Below are 15,892 nucleotides of genomic sequence, written 5' to 3' on the forward strand. Positions count from 1 at the left end.
TCAACACAGAGCAAGAGGAGCAGGTACCACAATGGAGACAGGTTTCCCATATTACCCTACAAGTTGCTAGTTATAGCAAACTGTGCTCCACTCCTCCAGCAGCAAACTGGAGGAGACTAGAGAAGTCGAATTTTAGGTTTTATTTCAGAATTTCAGTGCATCCCTCCTATCACAGCTCACATGTTCAGATAGTATGGTTTATGCACAGGGTGAGGGAGTGGAAATATCACACAGTATCACTTTTCCCTCCTTCCTCACATTCAGCTTAATAACTGAATACAGCTTATGTACATAAAACTGGCACCAGTATAAAGGGGAACCTACAGTTGGAGTGAACAACATGAGGCCTCAGAGCTTCATAAAGACCCACAAGAACATTATAGTGGTCCCACGGCCACCCTAGAACATGCCTCCAGTAAAAACAAGCAAGCAAGCAAACAAAAACTTTACCACAAAAAGATTTATGTAATTGGAGGAACAGTTATTTTCCCCTTCCTTTTTGTTTTTTTAATGTCTGTTACCAATCATTTACAGACTTGGTGTGTGGCTCACGGTGGGATCTGGGGACAGGATTTTGGCCCCAAGTCCACTTAGATAATCCATCCCTGCATTAAAAGATCCACACATCCCTCTGTTCACAGGAATCAGTGACCATCATTGTTATCGTCTTTCTTGAGTGAACTCTCATCTATTCTACCACCAGTGAAAAAGACAACTGAAGGTGGTTTTCAGCAATATACTGTACATGCCATAATCAGAGAGAACTCTCTTCCAATATTCCTGTGTTAAATTCAAGATGAAATAATGCTAGAAACCAGTCTGAAAGTTGTCCGTCTGTGGCTGAAATCCTGTTGTTTTACTCCTTGTGTACAATATTGGTGAGGTCATCAGCAGTGGCAAATATGACCAAAGGCTTTCTTTGATCATTTTGTGGTGCAGACAAATTGGTTGCATTGTGTATGAGCTGTGTGCACCTGGGAACACCTTTAATCAATAGCAGTTTGCTGCTGGTACTGCTGCTGTCATCTTTATTGTACATGCAAAGCTATGCAACAGGATTTTGATCTATGTCTGTGCAGTACAATTATTAAGCCTTTCTTGCCAGGGATCTCTGTTTGTTTTCCTTTAATGTACTCCCCATTATTGTCATAGAGAAAGTTCACAGATGTCATTCTTCAGCAAATTCAAGGGCAGTTCTTTACATAAAATGTGCCCAGGAATAGCGAGTTTTGCTCCATTGTGATCGCTCTTAAGTGCAGCATTTTATCTTTTCCATATAGATCTATGGTAGCCATTAGCTCATATGATAGAATATATTTGTAGAGATCACTGTCCCTAAATAATATAAATCAAGCAGTAACTTTGCATGTGTGTTTATCTTTAAAATCTCTGAAGTGATAAAAGATAAAAATGTGTAATTTGCATGAACCCCTATGAGGTCCTAAATTAAATAATTATATCAGTTAGATTTTGACTAGCTAGGCAGGCTGTAGGATTCTGGGAGCTGCAGCTCTCTTACTAAAATAGCCAGAGCAGGAAAAATACTTTGCACAAATATTACTCATTCCCCAATTTATATAACTATATATGTTATATCTCTGTTGTGGATATGGGCTGGCGGACTTTGGGAGTTGAAATCCAAAGAAGTTACTGGGGGATTTTAGGAGTTGTAGTCCTCTTGTTGAAATGAATAGAGTTAGAGATGCAACATATTGGATGAATAATCTGTTTTCCAAATTAGATTAATGGATGGGTCATACCTTGATTTACCATGCAGGACTGGGAGATGTTATCCCAAAAGGTACATTTCTATCCTGTGAGTACTGGGCTGAAGGATGGGGCAGAGAGAGTAAAAAGACCAGTGTGTGGGGGAAAGTGTTAGGGTGGGGTAAGAGGACAGAGTACTGGGAGGGAGACATGGGTCTAATGGGTTTATAATTCAGCCAAAGCTAGGCACCTTTGCTAGTAATGCACTACAGATAAGATTGGATATTTTTGTGTCTGGAAGAGAGCACAAAGTAAGCAAAGTTAGTCAGCTGGACAAAAACCAGTACCTGCAGTTATTCACATACAAAGTAAATGATATTGCATCCCCAGGTCAGAAGCAACTTGGTCCACCGATAAAAGCGTAAACAATTTCATCCCCTGCCCTCATCTCCTTTTTTCATTCTCTGTTCCTATTTGTATATCCTGTCTATGTCTTCAGAATTATTAGTTTAAAATTACACCATTGATTACTAAATAAGTGATGACTAAACCATAGAAATTACCTGCCCTGGAGAATAAACAAAGGAAAAAGAAAGTAACAAATTTAACTCGGCTCCATTTGTTGAACACTAAGCTTACCATCTTGCTGTCCTTGGAGATTTTGTGGACTCTGTATTCTTTCTTCTAGATTTGAACTGAGGTCAGAGTTTACAGCAGACATCCTGGTGGAATCACTCAGATCAAATTCATCACTTTCTATGGAGCTTTCATCCTGAAAATGCAAAATTCTATATCACAAGCATATTAACAAACGTCAAGATAATTTTCAGGCAGCGTTCACGGTGGATTACAGCTTACCAAGCAATTAGTAGATGCTGTTAAGCAGAGGACAGACAACCTCAAATGCTTTGATTCTTTCTAATTTAACTAAGAGATCTTATGAAAATAATTAACTGGCTATTGTGCCCACTTACATATGCTTAAACTTGACTGTTGTGTGTAAATAGACTCAGGATTAGATTTTTTTTTGAAAGTGTGAGGAGAATTTCAGTGAAAACAATTGGAATTTTCATAACTAGCTAAATTGCTATGATAATTACTGATAAAAAGAGAAAATAGAATGATTCAAGAGAGCCACGGTATCCACAGTCCTATTTACTCTTCCTGTATTTGATACAGAATTTTTGAAAAGGTTGGTCTCTCTCAAGCCTCCATAAGACACACTGTACTCTTTTCAAATATCAGGGCTTCCAAGAGAAGAAGAGTGCTGTTGCTGACATGCAGTGGACAGTGATGCACCCTACGTTTGTAACTGGACAGTTTGGACCACAAATTTCACTGTTAAAATTGCCATGGTATTTATAAGGTGGGCTCAAACCTCTGCTAACTTTTAACTCAGCTCATCATAAGGCCTGTGCTGGCTCTGATACCAGTCCTAATGCTAATATCTACATTTCTCTTTACCATAAAGACCTATATACTGTAGTCCCAGCAGTGACAAGAACTGTTGGTGCTGATGATATAATCTCTTTTTAGCTCCTCCAGCAACATTGGGAAATATTGTTCTGGTCCAGCCATACTGGCATTCAAAGCCATACTCAGGATCATCCTGAGCAGCAATGACATTATCAAAATATACTAACTGTTTATAGCATTTAGATATTGATTGCATCTTAATATTTACATTTTTACATCTTGGATTTTTACATATTTGCTGGTTCTATGGTTTTTAAATTTTGTAATGCTGTCCAGAGTAGACCGAATCTAAATGGGCGGGAGATATAATTTTAAGTAAGTAAGTAAGTAAGTAAGTAAGTAAGTAAGTAAGTAAGTAAGTAAGTAAGTAAGTAAATAAATAAATAAATAAATAAATAAATAAATAAATAAATAAATAAATAAATAAATAAATAAAATTGACTTTTAATTGTAAGCCACCTGGGCTCCTTTTAAGAAGAAAGGCAAGGTAAAAATATTTTAAATAAATAAAACAAAATAATATCAAAAATAAAAGTATTCAACAGCAGAAACATTTAGAATTTCTTTGGTGTGGGCATGTCTATTTTTCTTTCATGACTTTCTGGACACCTAATATAGCCATTTAGCAGTTGCATCCACAGGAGGAATAAAACAAACCTACACAATTTGGGTGTTTTTTTAAAAAAACTTAGCCCATCAGTTAAAATTAATTCTCAGCGTTTCCCTTCCTACCATCCCTACAATTCTTAGCTACAGTACTTGCCTGTACTCTTCCTTTGTAACCTGGCCTTCCTTCCACTTCCTACATGTGTCCTTTCTGTTTTCAGGGTCTCTCTGAGCTTTTTGTGAACCCACATTGGTCTTTTCTTGTCGTTGTTGTTGGAATTGTTTGTAATTCTGCCTTTCAAATTTCCTATTTTAAATCTTGTCTAATGAAAAGAAATAGTTATTGAATCTTTTGTGTGCCTCTGCACACCTATTTGTGCCTTTTTGTTTCGCCTAAAAATCTATCACTTCACTATGCAAATTGCAATTTGATTTGTCCTAACACAGCTATCACTGTCTTTATCAGAAATAAAGGGAATAATTATGATACTGTAGGATGCCAGTCTCCTTGACCTGTTTCCTCACAATGAAATTGTATAGATGTCTACTCCAAAACAGGTTGAGTTCAATGGGGTTCTCTCAGATAAGCAGGTGTTGCAGTTTAAGCCTTTCAGCAAAGCAGTGTCTGGCCTTTCATTAATCACCTTGAATAGATTTACAGTTGAATAGAAAGCATTATGATTCTATGACAACTGTAGTTATCTGAAAGTTCAGTCATGGCAACTGGACTTCTTTCTTGTTAGGTTGAATCATTTTGCTACTCATCCAAGTAGCTTCTTCAGTCTGAGGAGAGTTGGTAGGAGATCCCTGATATATCCTCCACATTGGTTTCACTTCCCCCTGGTCTGAACAGGCTCGTTAAAAGGACAAAGCATTGGGGGTGAGAGATAATCCCACTTCTGCAGTCCATCATCCCCAGTCCTTTGTCCTTCGAACAAGCCTATTCAGATCAGGGGGAAGTGAAACCAAGGTGGAGGATATATCAGGGATCTCCTACCAACTCTCCTCAGACTGAAGAAGCTAAGTTGGTTAGTAGTGAAATGTTTCAACCTAACAAGAGAGAAGTCCAGTTGCCATGACTCAATTTCCAGATAACCTCATCTGGATGACTGAGAATCTTCACAGATAAACAACTGTAGTTACATGATACTGGAGACCGTGTTCAGGTTTTAGTTAATACAGTGGTGCCTCGCATTATGAGCGCTCCATTTTACGACGAAATCGCTTTACATTGAAGGTTTTGCAATCACAAAAGCAATCACAAAATGATGTTCCCTATGGGGAAATTTCACTTTGCGATAATTGGTTCCCTGCTTTGGGAACCGATTCTTGCAAAGCGATGATTTTCGGCCAGCTGGTCGGCGGTTTCAAAATGGCAGCCGGGTAAAAACATGGCTCCCCGCTCTTTTCTGGGACGGATTCCTCGCTGCACAGGCAGTGAAAATGGCCACGCTATGGAGGATCTTCACTGGACGGTGAGTTTCAAGCCCCTAGAAACGCATTAATTGGGTTTTAATGCGTTTCTATCGGCTTTTTAATTTCGCATTATGACATTTTCGTTCTACAGTGATTTCGCTGGAATGAATTAATGTCGTAATGCGAGGCACCACTGTTGTATTGCCTCTTGCTAGCTGTATCACTAAGTTTTTAGAGGCTGTGATGGTATGTCAGTTCACTGTTGTTTGGAAGAATGCTGAATAGAGAAACAAAGGTGGGTGAGGGGTGAAACAGATCAAATTTTCCTTAACTGTCTGATAACCAGATTGACTGTTCTTTATTTTCTTTCTCCTAATCTCCTCAGAAAAGCCCTACTCAGAAAAGCTATTAAGTATGCTTACCTTTAAGTATATTTTGAAATACCACTTGCATAAACCTAGACTCTAGGGTTTTGCTATAAATTTAAGCAGTGACTCACTTTTGAAGCCAGACTGAAGTACTTTGTTTGACTGGGATGATTTTTAAATTATACGAAAGCTCTGCTTCTAGTTAAGACAAGGAGCCACCTTAATCCCTTTTAAATTATCTCTCCACAGCTACCATCACTAGCATGTATAGAGAATGTTTGGTACTACAGATCAGCAGTGTATAACATTCAGATTTTTTAAGTTAGCTGTTTTAATTTCATTTGAAGATCATGGAAAGTAAGAAAAACAAGGCTTTTTTTTAAAAAAAATGACTCTAATGGCACCTAGCTTCCTTTGTTGTCTTGAAACTGTAACTGATTACTTTTCAAGAGTAAATTATAAGCTCTGCAGAGACCTTTGCCTTCTTGATAGTGGCCATGTTCCAGGGGTGAACCACCAGATTTGCTATTATTTGCCGTAGTATAAAATTGATAAGGATCAGCAGAGGCTGCCATTGAATGAAATACACTAAATGAATACTTTCAGGAGATCAAGATGTGATTAACAGAATTGGGGGACACTTATTTGTTGCTTTGTTTTTCTTCTTTCTAGTTAAAACAAGCTAAAAAATATCTAAAAGAAAACCCTTTTTACCACCTTCCTCCATTTTGCTCTTTATTTGGACAAGCACTACGAAGACAATATTGCCTCAGTCATTCATTTCTCCAGTCTGAGATATCCTACCTAGAATGATAAACGATAAACCATACCTTTTATTGTTTCCCTTGTCTCCCATATCATCAGGGTAAATGAAGTTGTTGAACATTATATGAAAATATTCTTTAAAATAGACCAAAAAATTCATCCATTTCTGCAGTGAACCAGTATTAGATACTTACCTCATTTTGCTGGGAATGAAGTAGCTGCAGCTTCATGTGCTTCATGTAGGCCATTGTGATTGGCATATTATAATCAATCATGCTAGTCACCAAAGTGGGGTTTTTTCCATTATCTGTAAGAACAGAAGTTTATTTTGTTTGTATTGAAACTGATAGGTTTGAGTCCATACAAATAGATACATACAACTAGACTGTAATAAAATCCATTGCAAAAAGGTTATATGTTCTACTTCCTGCCTTTGGGAATGACTCATCAAGAATGCTTCCATAAGATACAGTGGGGTCTTGACTTAAGAACGGCTCGAGTTAAGAATATTTTGACTTAAGAACCACTCTCATAGGAAAATATTGACTTGACTTACATACTTAGATTTGAGTTAAGAAAAAACCACGTGGGAGACAGGGAAAGTGCAAAATTTGAACTTTCAGTTAACTGTTGGCCAGTGAAAAGGGTGCCTGTCTGCTTCCTCACTCCTCCCAGCGTTTAGAGAGTGGATTGGGAGACAGTCTTCGGACTGCCTGGTACTGTACTGCCTGGACTGTATTTTCCCTGCCTTCCCTGAACTTTTCTTGACCTAAGAAACAAAATATCCCCCTCTAGTGGTCGAAGGCGGAATAGCAGCTTCCCATTAGTTTCTATGGACGGAAAAGAGCAGATACGGCTCAAATGGTTCTCAATGCATTCCTATGGGAAATGCAGATTTGACCTGAGAACTTTTTGACTTGAGAACCACCTTCCAATATGGATTAAGTTCTCAAGTCAAGACCCCACTGTACTCTGAAAACATTTTATATAACATTTTTTTTCTTGCTTTATCCACAAAATGTTGGTGCACAGCCTGAGGAATACAGATTAACATCCACAGCTAGCTGTTTCTTCAGTTTTTTAGTGGTCTAATAAGGGTATCACCCACTCTTGCATCATTTTCAGTAGGGTTTATCAAATATTTGTTACATTTATATTCTTTTCTTTCATGATTGACCTCAAGGTAGTGTACACACTGTTTCAAACAGTCTGTGTCAGATTCTTTGCTAGAATTGTACAATTAGATGCTTTATATAGTATTCTAAGTATGCTAGAGAATAGCATTAGCAATGGTTGCACAGAGTGGGGTGGAGTGGAAAGAAATGCTTTGTGTATGAATCAGGGAATGGCAAATTGTACTAAGAAACACGATCACTTAGAAAAAAAATCTTCCAGATTCCTTCATCATTTGCCTAATGCTCACCCAAAGAAGAACCTGCAATTTTTGCCAGCACTTATAGCTTTTTGCAAGCATATAGTCAGAAAAGAGAATAAGAGGGTGTTTAAAAGATGTGTTTGGCCTGCACTCAGCATTGGACTCCTGCATATGTTGAACTAGCCATAATTGTTAGATTTTTGCATTTTAAATTGCTACATCCTGCTATGCTAAGAGAAGTCACTTGCATCTCTTTACAGAAACATATATATAACCTCTTCAAGGATGAGATAGCTTGCATGAATGGCCAACAATAGAGGGTTTATTTTAACAGGGAGAAGAAGAAGAAAAGAATGTTTCCTTTATGTAAAAACAGCTTTTCAGCAGAAACAAGGTAAGACATATATAAAATCATTTCAGGGAATGCAGGAAACCTACTATATTCCTACTTGAATGAAATGATATGAATTGTTAAATCATTCTAGTGTGCAAAATTTTTATGAGTCTTCACTTAAACCAGGAAAATTTAAAGGGCATTATGAATAAAATTACTTTCCATCCCACTATTTGACACTGAAGTTACCTTTATGATCTGCTCCATCTGGATTTAAATGCATTCTTTTCTGGCACTCTGAGCAGCTCATTAGAAATCGTGTCACCGCTTCTCTGGGTAGAAAGGCATAGGTCTCTGAAATCTGAAATGGATAACAATATACAGGCATCATTCTATAAGCTGATTGAACCTGATTTAACAAAACTGTTATATTTCTGAATAAGACACTTGATATCATAATTCCTGGAAGGAAAATGAAAGCATTCATCAAGTAGTACACCAGATTTCATGGAAAAAGCCATTTAATCTGACTGCTTATCAAATAAAAGAACAGTGTTTATAGATCAGCCATTCTTAAAGGGATGGGGTTTCTTTTCAATAAGAAAAGAAATCAGAAAGTAAGAAGTACTAAAATATGTATTTCAAAGAGAAACTCTTTCTCCATATGCAGAGTGACAAAATAAAAAAGGAGCACAGAGTTCCTGTACCTGTAATAGTTATTTGGAAGAGGAAATTTCAGCAGGTATAACTTAAAGCTTACTGATTCACTCTCACTGAGCCCTGTGTGGCTGGCAAATGAAGTTGGCTTGTTCATTTCCCTGGAAAAATCTGAAGCAAAATAGATTTTTTTCAGACTGAATAGTTCAGAATGTGGTTCTTGGGGAGGTTTTGAGATGTAGGGTTTGATGGGACATATGAATCTCATTGACTTGTCCTACTTGGAAGGTCCCTTTCAGGTTGCTTTGCACAATATGGATTTTCTGCTAGAAACAAGTAATGGAACATGGCTATTGCTAATTGTTGTATCCATCCTCTACTGTGATGAGATGGGTGAATTTTGTTGGATTATCCTACTCAGAAGTTCTGTTCTCTTTTTTGTGTATTTGTTTTTCATTATACAATTTTTCCTCTACTACAAATATTTTTGCACACAACTGTGTTCAGACAACCACATCACAAAATTAAGGTAGATGTGAATCCTAAAGAATGGCTGCATTCCTGGTTGCATATTCATGCAGGAAGGTCAACTTTGAAGTATGCATTAAAATATGATCTGAGCAAATTCTGCATCTGCTCTCTAGTCAGGTGAGCTGTTGAATAGAAAATGAATACAGTGGTGCCTCGCTTAGTGATTGCTTTGTTTAACGATGAAATCGCTTAGTGATGACTTTTTCGGAGCGATCATGCGCTCTGTTTAACTATGGTTCCTATGGGTGATTTTCGCATAGCGATGACAGTTTGGGTCCCCCGTTTCACTTAACGATGGTTTTGACAGCCTCATGTTGGCTGTTTTTTAAATGTTTAAAAATGTTTAGAATGCTTGAAATCATAAGTGCACTTAATAAACCCTTTGTTAAACTAATTTGACTTCATTCCGACTCTTTTTAAATTTGTTGTAATTTTTTCCCCATTGAGATGCATTGAATAGGTTTCAATGCATTTCAATTGGGGAACCATGTTTCGCTTAGCGATGTTTCCTATGGCGATTTTCGCTTAAGGACGGTTTATCCGGTTTTCAATGCATTTCTATGGAAAACCGTGTTTCGCTTAGCGATGAAATCACTTAACAGCAATTTTTGGGGAACCAATTATCATCGTTAAGCGAGGCACCACTGTATAGCACACTCCAGGACAGAGCATTTCCTCATGAGCAGAGAAGGATTTGGGGCCTACAATTTGGAAAAGCCAAAATTAATCTTTCTGGAGGGGTGTGTGACACGAGCTTGCCCTTCCATGAGGTGGAGTGGATTCCCCACCTCAGGGAGTAGAATGGGACAGACTCAAATAGCACCATCCACACCATGGTAGGAAGTCCTCTTTTGCCAGCCCAGTGAAGCAGTATAGTGAGTGCCCCAGAGTGCTGCTATCCCACAATCAGAAATGCCACATCAGGACAGCACCATGGAAGTCTTCTGCAGCAGCCACCTGCCTGATCTCTTGCTCTGGAGGGTGCTCTCCAGAGGCTCCTCAAATGAGCTGAACACAAATCTTCTTTTATGGAGGGCAGTCCTTCATCTGAATGGCTGCCAGAGGACATTCCTGCTTCTGAAAGCGTGCTCTGTTTGAAGGGCTGTCTATTTCAAGTCTAATTTAAAGATCAAGGAGTGAGATCAGGACCAAGAAATTGCCTGTACACACTCAACCGCATCTTGACTGCAGATTCAGCAGGCATACTAGTCACCTGGTCACTGTTATCCCCTCCTACATAAGATGCATTCAGAGCAGCCATTTGCCTGATCTTTCACTCTTGAAGAGATGGAATAGTTGCTGATTTTTCTTCTTTTTCTTGTAGCTCTCCAAAAAGCATACCCATGTTAAAGAGTAGTGCAATTGGCTAGGGGGTAACAGTAGTAAGAGGAGTATGCTTTCATGAAGCAGAAATATTACTTTAAATTCTTTCCATTTTCTCACAATATGTATTTTGCCACAAAAGTTCAAAAACTAAAATGGCTAGCGTTCACCAAGGAATGCCAACAATCTCATCCATCATTCCTAAAGCTAGGGTGGACAAAAAGGGAAAAGATTTCAGCCATGTATCTATCCTTTATGCCTGGCCTCCCTCCAGCAAAGAATCAGCAATTGCCATTCCTAAGCAATTGCCATTCAGACACATGTCGCATCCAGAAGGTAGAAAGGGAGGCAGCCAAAAGATATCCCTCTAACCCAATTCTGCTCTGACCATGCCACATTCAGTATATGCTTAGGAACTATTGCACTGGAAGTGGTCATGTTATTGCCAGCCAGATTAAACCAGTGGGTCTTTAAAATTAAGACTGAAAATATCTTTATGCATTCTTCATCAGCACTCTTACATAGTTCTACTTTGGCTGTATTGAACTTCATGGTATATCCCTATGCATTACCATCCTGTTTTTTTATTATTATTATTTTTGTTTTGTATTTTTTGGGGGGAAGCATGCTTTGTTTATTTTAACCAAACATTTCTGTTGCAGTCTTAAACCATTCAAGTAGGATAGCAATCTTGTCTTGAGAAGCAAGAAGGCTAAGACTTTGGATATAGTACATATCTTCACTAGAACTTGACTTTACATTTTCAATAGCCACATTAAATTTGCATACATGGCAAAACATTTCCAATTTATTCTCTGAGTATGATTTAAACATCCAGAGGTTCATTTCTGCATACTGCTATCTTTGGCTAATTTTGTCACCTTGTAGCCTGGCATATTAGCTCATTACAGAAATAGCCAGCAGAACTGCAGAGTCCCTTCTGCTCCATCCAGCTATAATCTGTTTCACTTTAATCAATTTAATAAATCCCAGAATCATTCTACTTGGTCCCTGTAATGGATATAAAATAACAAGAGCCAAAGTGACATTTCTTTAGGCTTCACCCACACACAACACAACCAGTTTGGCTGTACAACAGGTGAACACAGGCTGTGCTTGAAAAGTGTTGCTAGCAATGTGACTCATCATAAAGAGAGTGGTGGGAAGGAAAAGGAGTAAAGACAAGGTCAGGTCTGCTGTCTCTCCTATCTTGTCTCTAATCAACCCACTGCATTCCAACAAGACCCCGGCACTTTGTTGGATTGAGCACCTCAAAGGACAAATCGTGCTTTTCCTTTATGAAAGTATGAGGTTTAACTGCATTCACACTTGACTGGGAAAGATTTGTATAGTTACAAGTGACTCATTTGGACTGTGTTGCAAACTACACGATTATAAGTCCAACAAGGTTTTTCTCAGTCCAGTGTTTCTCAGCCCTTTGAACTCATGCATCCTTCTAACAAACAAACAAACAAACAAACAGAAATCTTATGCCCCCGTTGAAACTGCCTCCCCCAATAATTTACTTGAAACTTGAAATATTGTGACTTCAGCTACGAGACATAGAGGGTGATGTCAACAAATGCCGTTTTCCCTGTGCTTAACATACACCCATCACTAGTAAAAAAGAAAAAGAAAGAAGAAAATGAAAATTTGGTTTTTAATTCTATGGGAATATCACATTTGGTGGGTATTCAACTTTCATGGATTGTACCAAGTAGTACTATAAACACAAACCAGGTGATATACTACTGTCCAACTTGAAGATTGCTAAAAAGGTAAAGGAAAAATAATGGCTACATTGTATTCGCGAAGGCTTTCACGGCCGGGATCTAATGGTTGTTGTGGGTTTTTCGGGCTTCTTGGCCGTGTTCTGAAGGTGGTTCTTCCTGACGTTTCGCCAGTCTCTGTGGCCAGCATCTTCAGAGGACAGCAACAACCAGAAAAATCTGCAGTAGCTGAACATGCCCTAAAACAAACTGGACATGAAATTCTATTTCAAAATACTGAAAGACTGGACAACACCAGCAATCATTACGCCAGACTGCACAGGGAAGCCATTGAAATCCACAAGCATCAACAAAACTTCAACTGGAAGGAGGAAAGTCTGAAACTCAACAAAACCTGGCTCCCAGCTCTCAAAAACACAGAGTGCAAAAGGTCAACGAACTCCACCCAGCCACAAGGTCAGGGGATTACTACACACAAAAGACCAGCTAATGACACCCATCAACCACAGGGACAGATAATCTCCCCTCCTTATCAAAACAATACAGCCACAACAAAACATACTAATTAACCATCTCCTGATAGGACAATAGCCTTCTCACAAACAAGCCTTCTCACAGCCATAAATACTCCACTCTCAAGCCTCACCCAGAGCACAGCTTGCTGTCCTCTGAAGATGCCGGACACAGAGACTGGCGAAACGTCAGGAAGAACCACCTTCAGAACACGGCCAAGAAGCCCGAAAAACCCACAACAACCAATGGCTACATTACTGTACATCACAGGATGAAGCATTATGCCAAGTACACAAAAAGCAATGGGTTTAATTGGGGTTTTCCCATATTACAAATTAAAAAAGAATATGTCAGATGTGTCTTTTCAAGCTACATACACCCCAAGTTGAGAATTGAGAATTGCCATTCTAGCCCATGAAAAACAGTGCTACAACTTTATGCTCCAAGATTGCAGAGACCAACTGAAGGACAGGTTGCAAGAAAGTTAGAAATGGGTTTCTGTTAGCTTCCTGTTTTAATTACCTTCACTTTCAACTGATGAATTTTGTATTATATATCTTACCAAAGTTCTAAATATAAGATGAAAGTAGAAATAAATTGGGAAGGAACCAAGAATGAAAAAAATGTGCTGAATGGGGTGCTGCAAATCCTCAAGAGTCCATAGCCATCACACATATCTCTTCCTTCCAGGGAGACAGCTATGGGGCTAATTGATACTCTTTTAGGGCCTTCAGTAGCTGATCCCAATAATAAGCTCACAGCAATGAAATGATGATGAAATATCTTCACACTTTATATAGTTCTCATAAACCCATTCCATTTATCATTGTTCAGGATGTAAAGCAAACAAGGGGCTCTTCCAAAAGGAGTTTTTGTACTCCTTAATGTACCAAAGTCTGCACTGATATATTGACAGCTTTTCACCATCCATATTGTCTCACTTAATACAGTGATTTTCAGCATTGTGAATTCCATAATTTTCCATGTTTTTTCATATCTTCTGAAAGAATGGTTTGTTTTTCTTTCACTTTGTTTTTGTTTTGTTTTTGTGCTATGGTGATTCCCATGGGTTTTCATGTTCACAGACAGAGCGTACTGGCCAGAAACTGTCATTTAGCACACAGAAAAACAAACAAAATGCCCCAGAAGAAAAGCTGCAGCAGGGAATGCCATTTCTTAAATATTCTTTAAAAGTTTCCCTAAATATTTCCAAAGCAGAAGTGGTTGTGTGGTTTGTTTGTTTTTAAGGAATTATCTTTTCAAAGGGAAGCTTAGATACAAAAGTCTTTAAATTTTGGATTCTTTATAACCAAGTGAGAGGAAAGGGGTAGAAGTTTGCCTCTGTTGGCAAGAATGGAGGCCCAGCTCAGGTAAAACTAAAAAGGAAACAAATCTCACAAATTCAGGGAGCCAGTAGCCTCACCATTCAGCCCTTATTAAAACTGGTCAAATAGCTCCTTTAAATACAAACATTTGCTGTGATATCTCATCTCAAACTGCTCTGCTGCAATTTGAACACATTGCTTTGTTATCTTCACTTCTCTCCAGCAAATGTAGGACTTCTACCTTCATTGCCTTAAAAGTTTAAATTCTTGTTTAATTCTAAGAGAGTAGCAATGTTAATCTGTCACTGCAAAACCTGCAAAAAGATCAAGCAACACTTTAAAAGACTAGACAGCTTTATTTGGCATACATTTTAGTGGACTGTGTCTTATTCCAAATAAACTGTGTTAGCATTTACGGTACCATTAAACTTCTTACCCCAAAGACCTGATAGTGACCTTAATGCAATATTTTGAATATTTTTTTCTCACCACAGGTATAGGGATTTTATAATATATTTATTGGCAGCAGTGAAGACAGTTTTTGCCAGCAAGCTGCAAGTTAATGAGCTCCCTACTGACAATCATGGGTTGGTTAAAATATAGGACTTATTTTTCATGAAAAAATACCCCCTAGAGATTAACAGCCATGGGCAAGATAAAGCCAGAGGCCGTCATGGGAGGTCAGCTCCAGTTTCATTATCCATGTTGGTGACAGAGATTCCCAAGCTTGTTATAAAACTCATCAAATTTCTTTGCATTTACTGATTGCATATTTTAATTTTTTTAATATAAGATTTTCCTTTTTGTTTTCCTTTTATTCTTTTATTCCATACATAAAGATGGGCTATTGCTTAATTTGGAGGACCTTTTAGACTTAACATAATGACTCAGGAAACACATTGACATTTTCCTTTCACTTTTTATTAAATAAAATAAAATAAAATAAAATAAAATAAAATAAAATAAAATAAAATAATAATAATAATAATAATAATAATAATAATAATAATAATAATAATAATAATAATAATAATAATAATAATAATAATAATAATAATAATAATAATAATAATAATAATAATAATAATAATAATAATAATAATAATAATAATAATAATGAAGAATACCTTTATTGGCATATAAAATAAACATAGTCAAACTAGTTTGTTAGATTTCTGGATTCACAGGGAGCGTGAAACAGATACATTTGTTCAAGGTCAGGGCTTCACCTCCTAACAATTGACCCAAGGAAAACAGCTACTTGTTTATTGTTACTGAGTTTCTACCATTGTTCAAGTTTTCCTTTTATGTCTTGGGCTACAGCCAATGATCCACAAGCTGAGTTCTGCTCTTTAAATGCTTCTGTTCACACAAGGGAAGTGTGATTTGGGGGGATTCCTCCTAACCACTGTAGTCTCTTGCATACAAACTTTCCTGGAAAGTTGAAGGATACTTGAAAACAGTATCTGGCATGGTGCAGAAGACAACAGGAAAGGAAAGAACCAGCAAACATCCTTTTCCATTCGTGCAAGCCTTCAGGAGACCACATCCCATTTTGAAAATGGGGATGTAATCCATATGCCAAAGGGCTTCCTTTTGGAGAAGGGCTGTTTTAGCTCCATCCAATTAAGTATCTATATACTGTATATGTTTAGACTTGACCAAGTGTTTGCATGTGATAACTTTACAGAATTCTTGAAACTCATTTTATTCAAGCTATAATTGTGTATGTCTATAATATACAAAGTCTGAAACTTAAAATAGTC

General features: G+C 37.7%; 1 protein-coding gene across 4 annotated transcripts in view; it reads right to left on the reverse strand.

Moving 5' to 3' along the window:
• NOL4 (nucleolar protein 4) overlaps window positions 1–15,892 on the reverse strand; it is a 216,107-nt gene that overhangs the window by 125,994 nt on the left and 74,221 nt on the right. For all 4 annotated transcript variants that reach the window (XM_020790952.3, XM_020790950.3, XM_020790949.3 and 1 more), the window contains exons 3-5: window positions 8,297–8,408; window positions 6,533–6,645; window positions 2,347–2,479 (exon numbers count right to left, since the gene is read on the reverse strand). In XM_020790952.3, coding sequence (XP_020646611.3) covers window positions 2,347–2,479; window positions 6,533–6,645; window positions 8,297–8,408 — 358 coding nt within the window. The remainder of the gene's footprint in view (window positions 1–2,346; window positions 2,480–6,532; window positions 6,646–8,296; window positions 8,409–15,892) is intronic.

This window comes from Pogona vitticeps, chromosome 4, assembly GCF_051106095.1.
Source record: "Pogona vitticeps strain Pit_001003342236 chromosome 4, PviZW2.1, whole genome shotgun sequence".
NCBI lineage: Eukaryota > Metazoa > Chordata > Lepidosauria > Squamata > Agamidae > Pogona > Pogona vitticeps.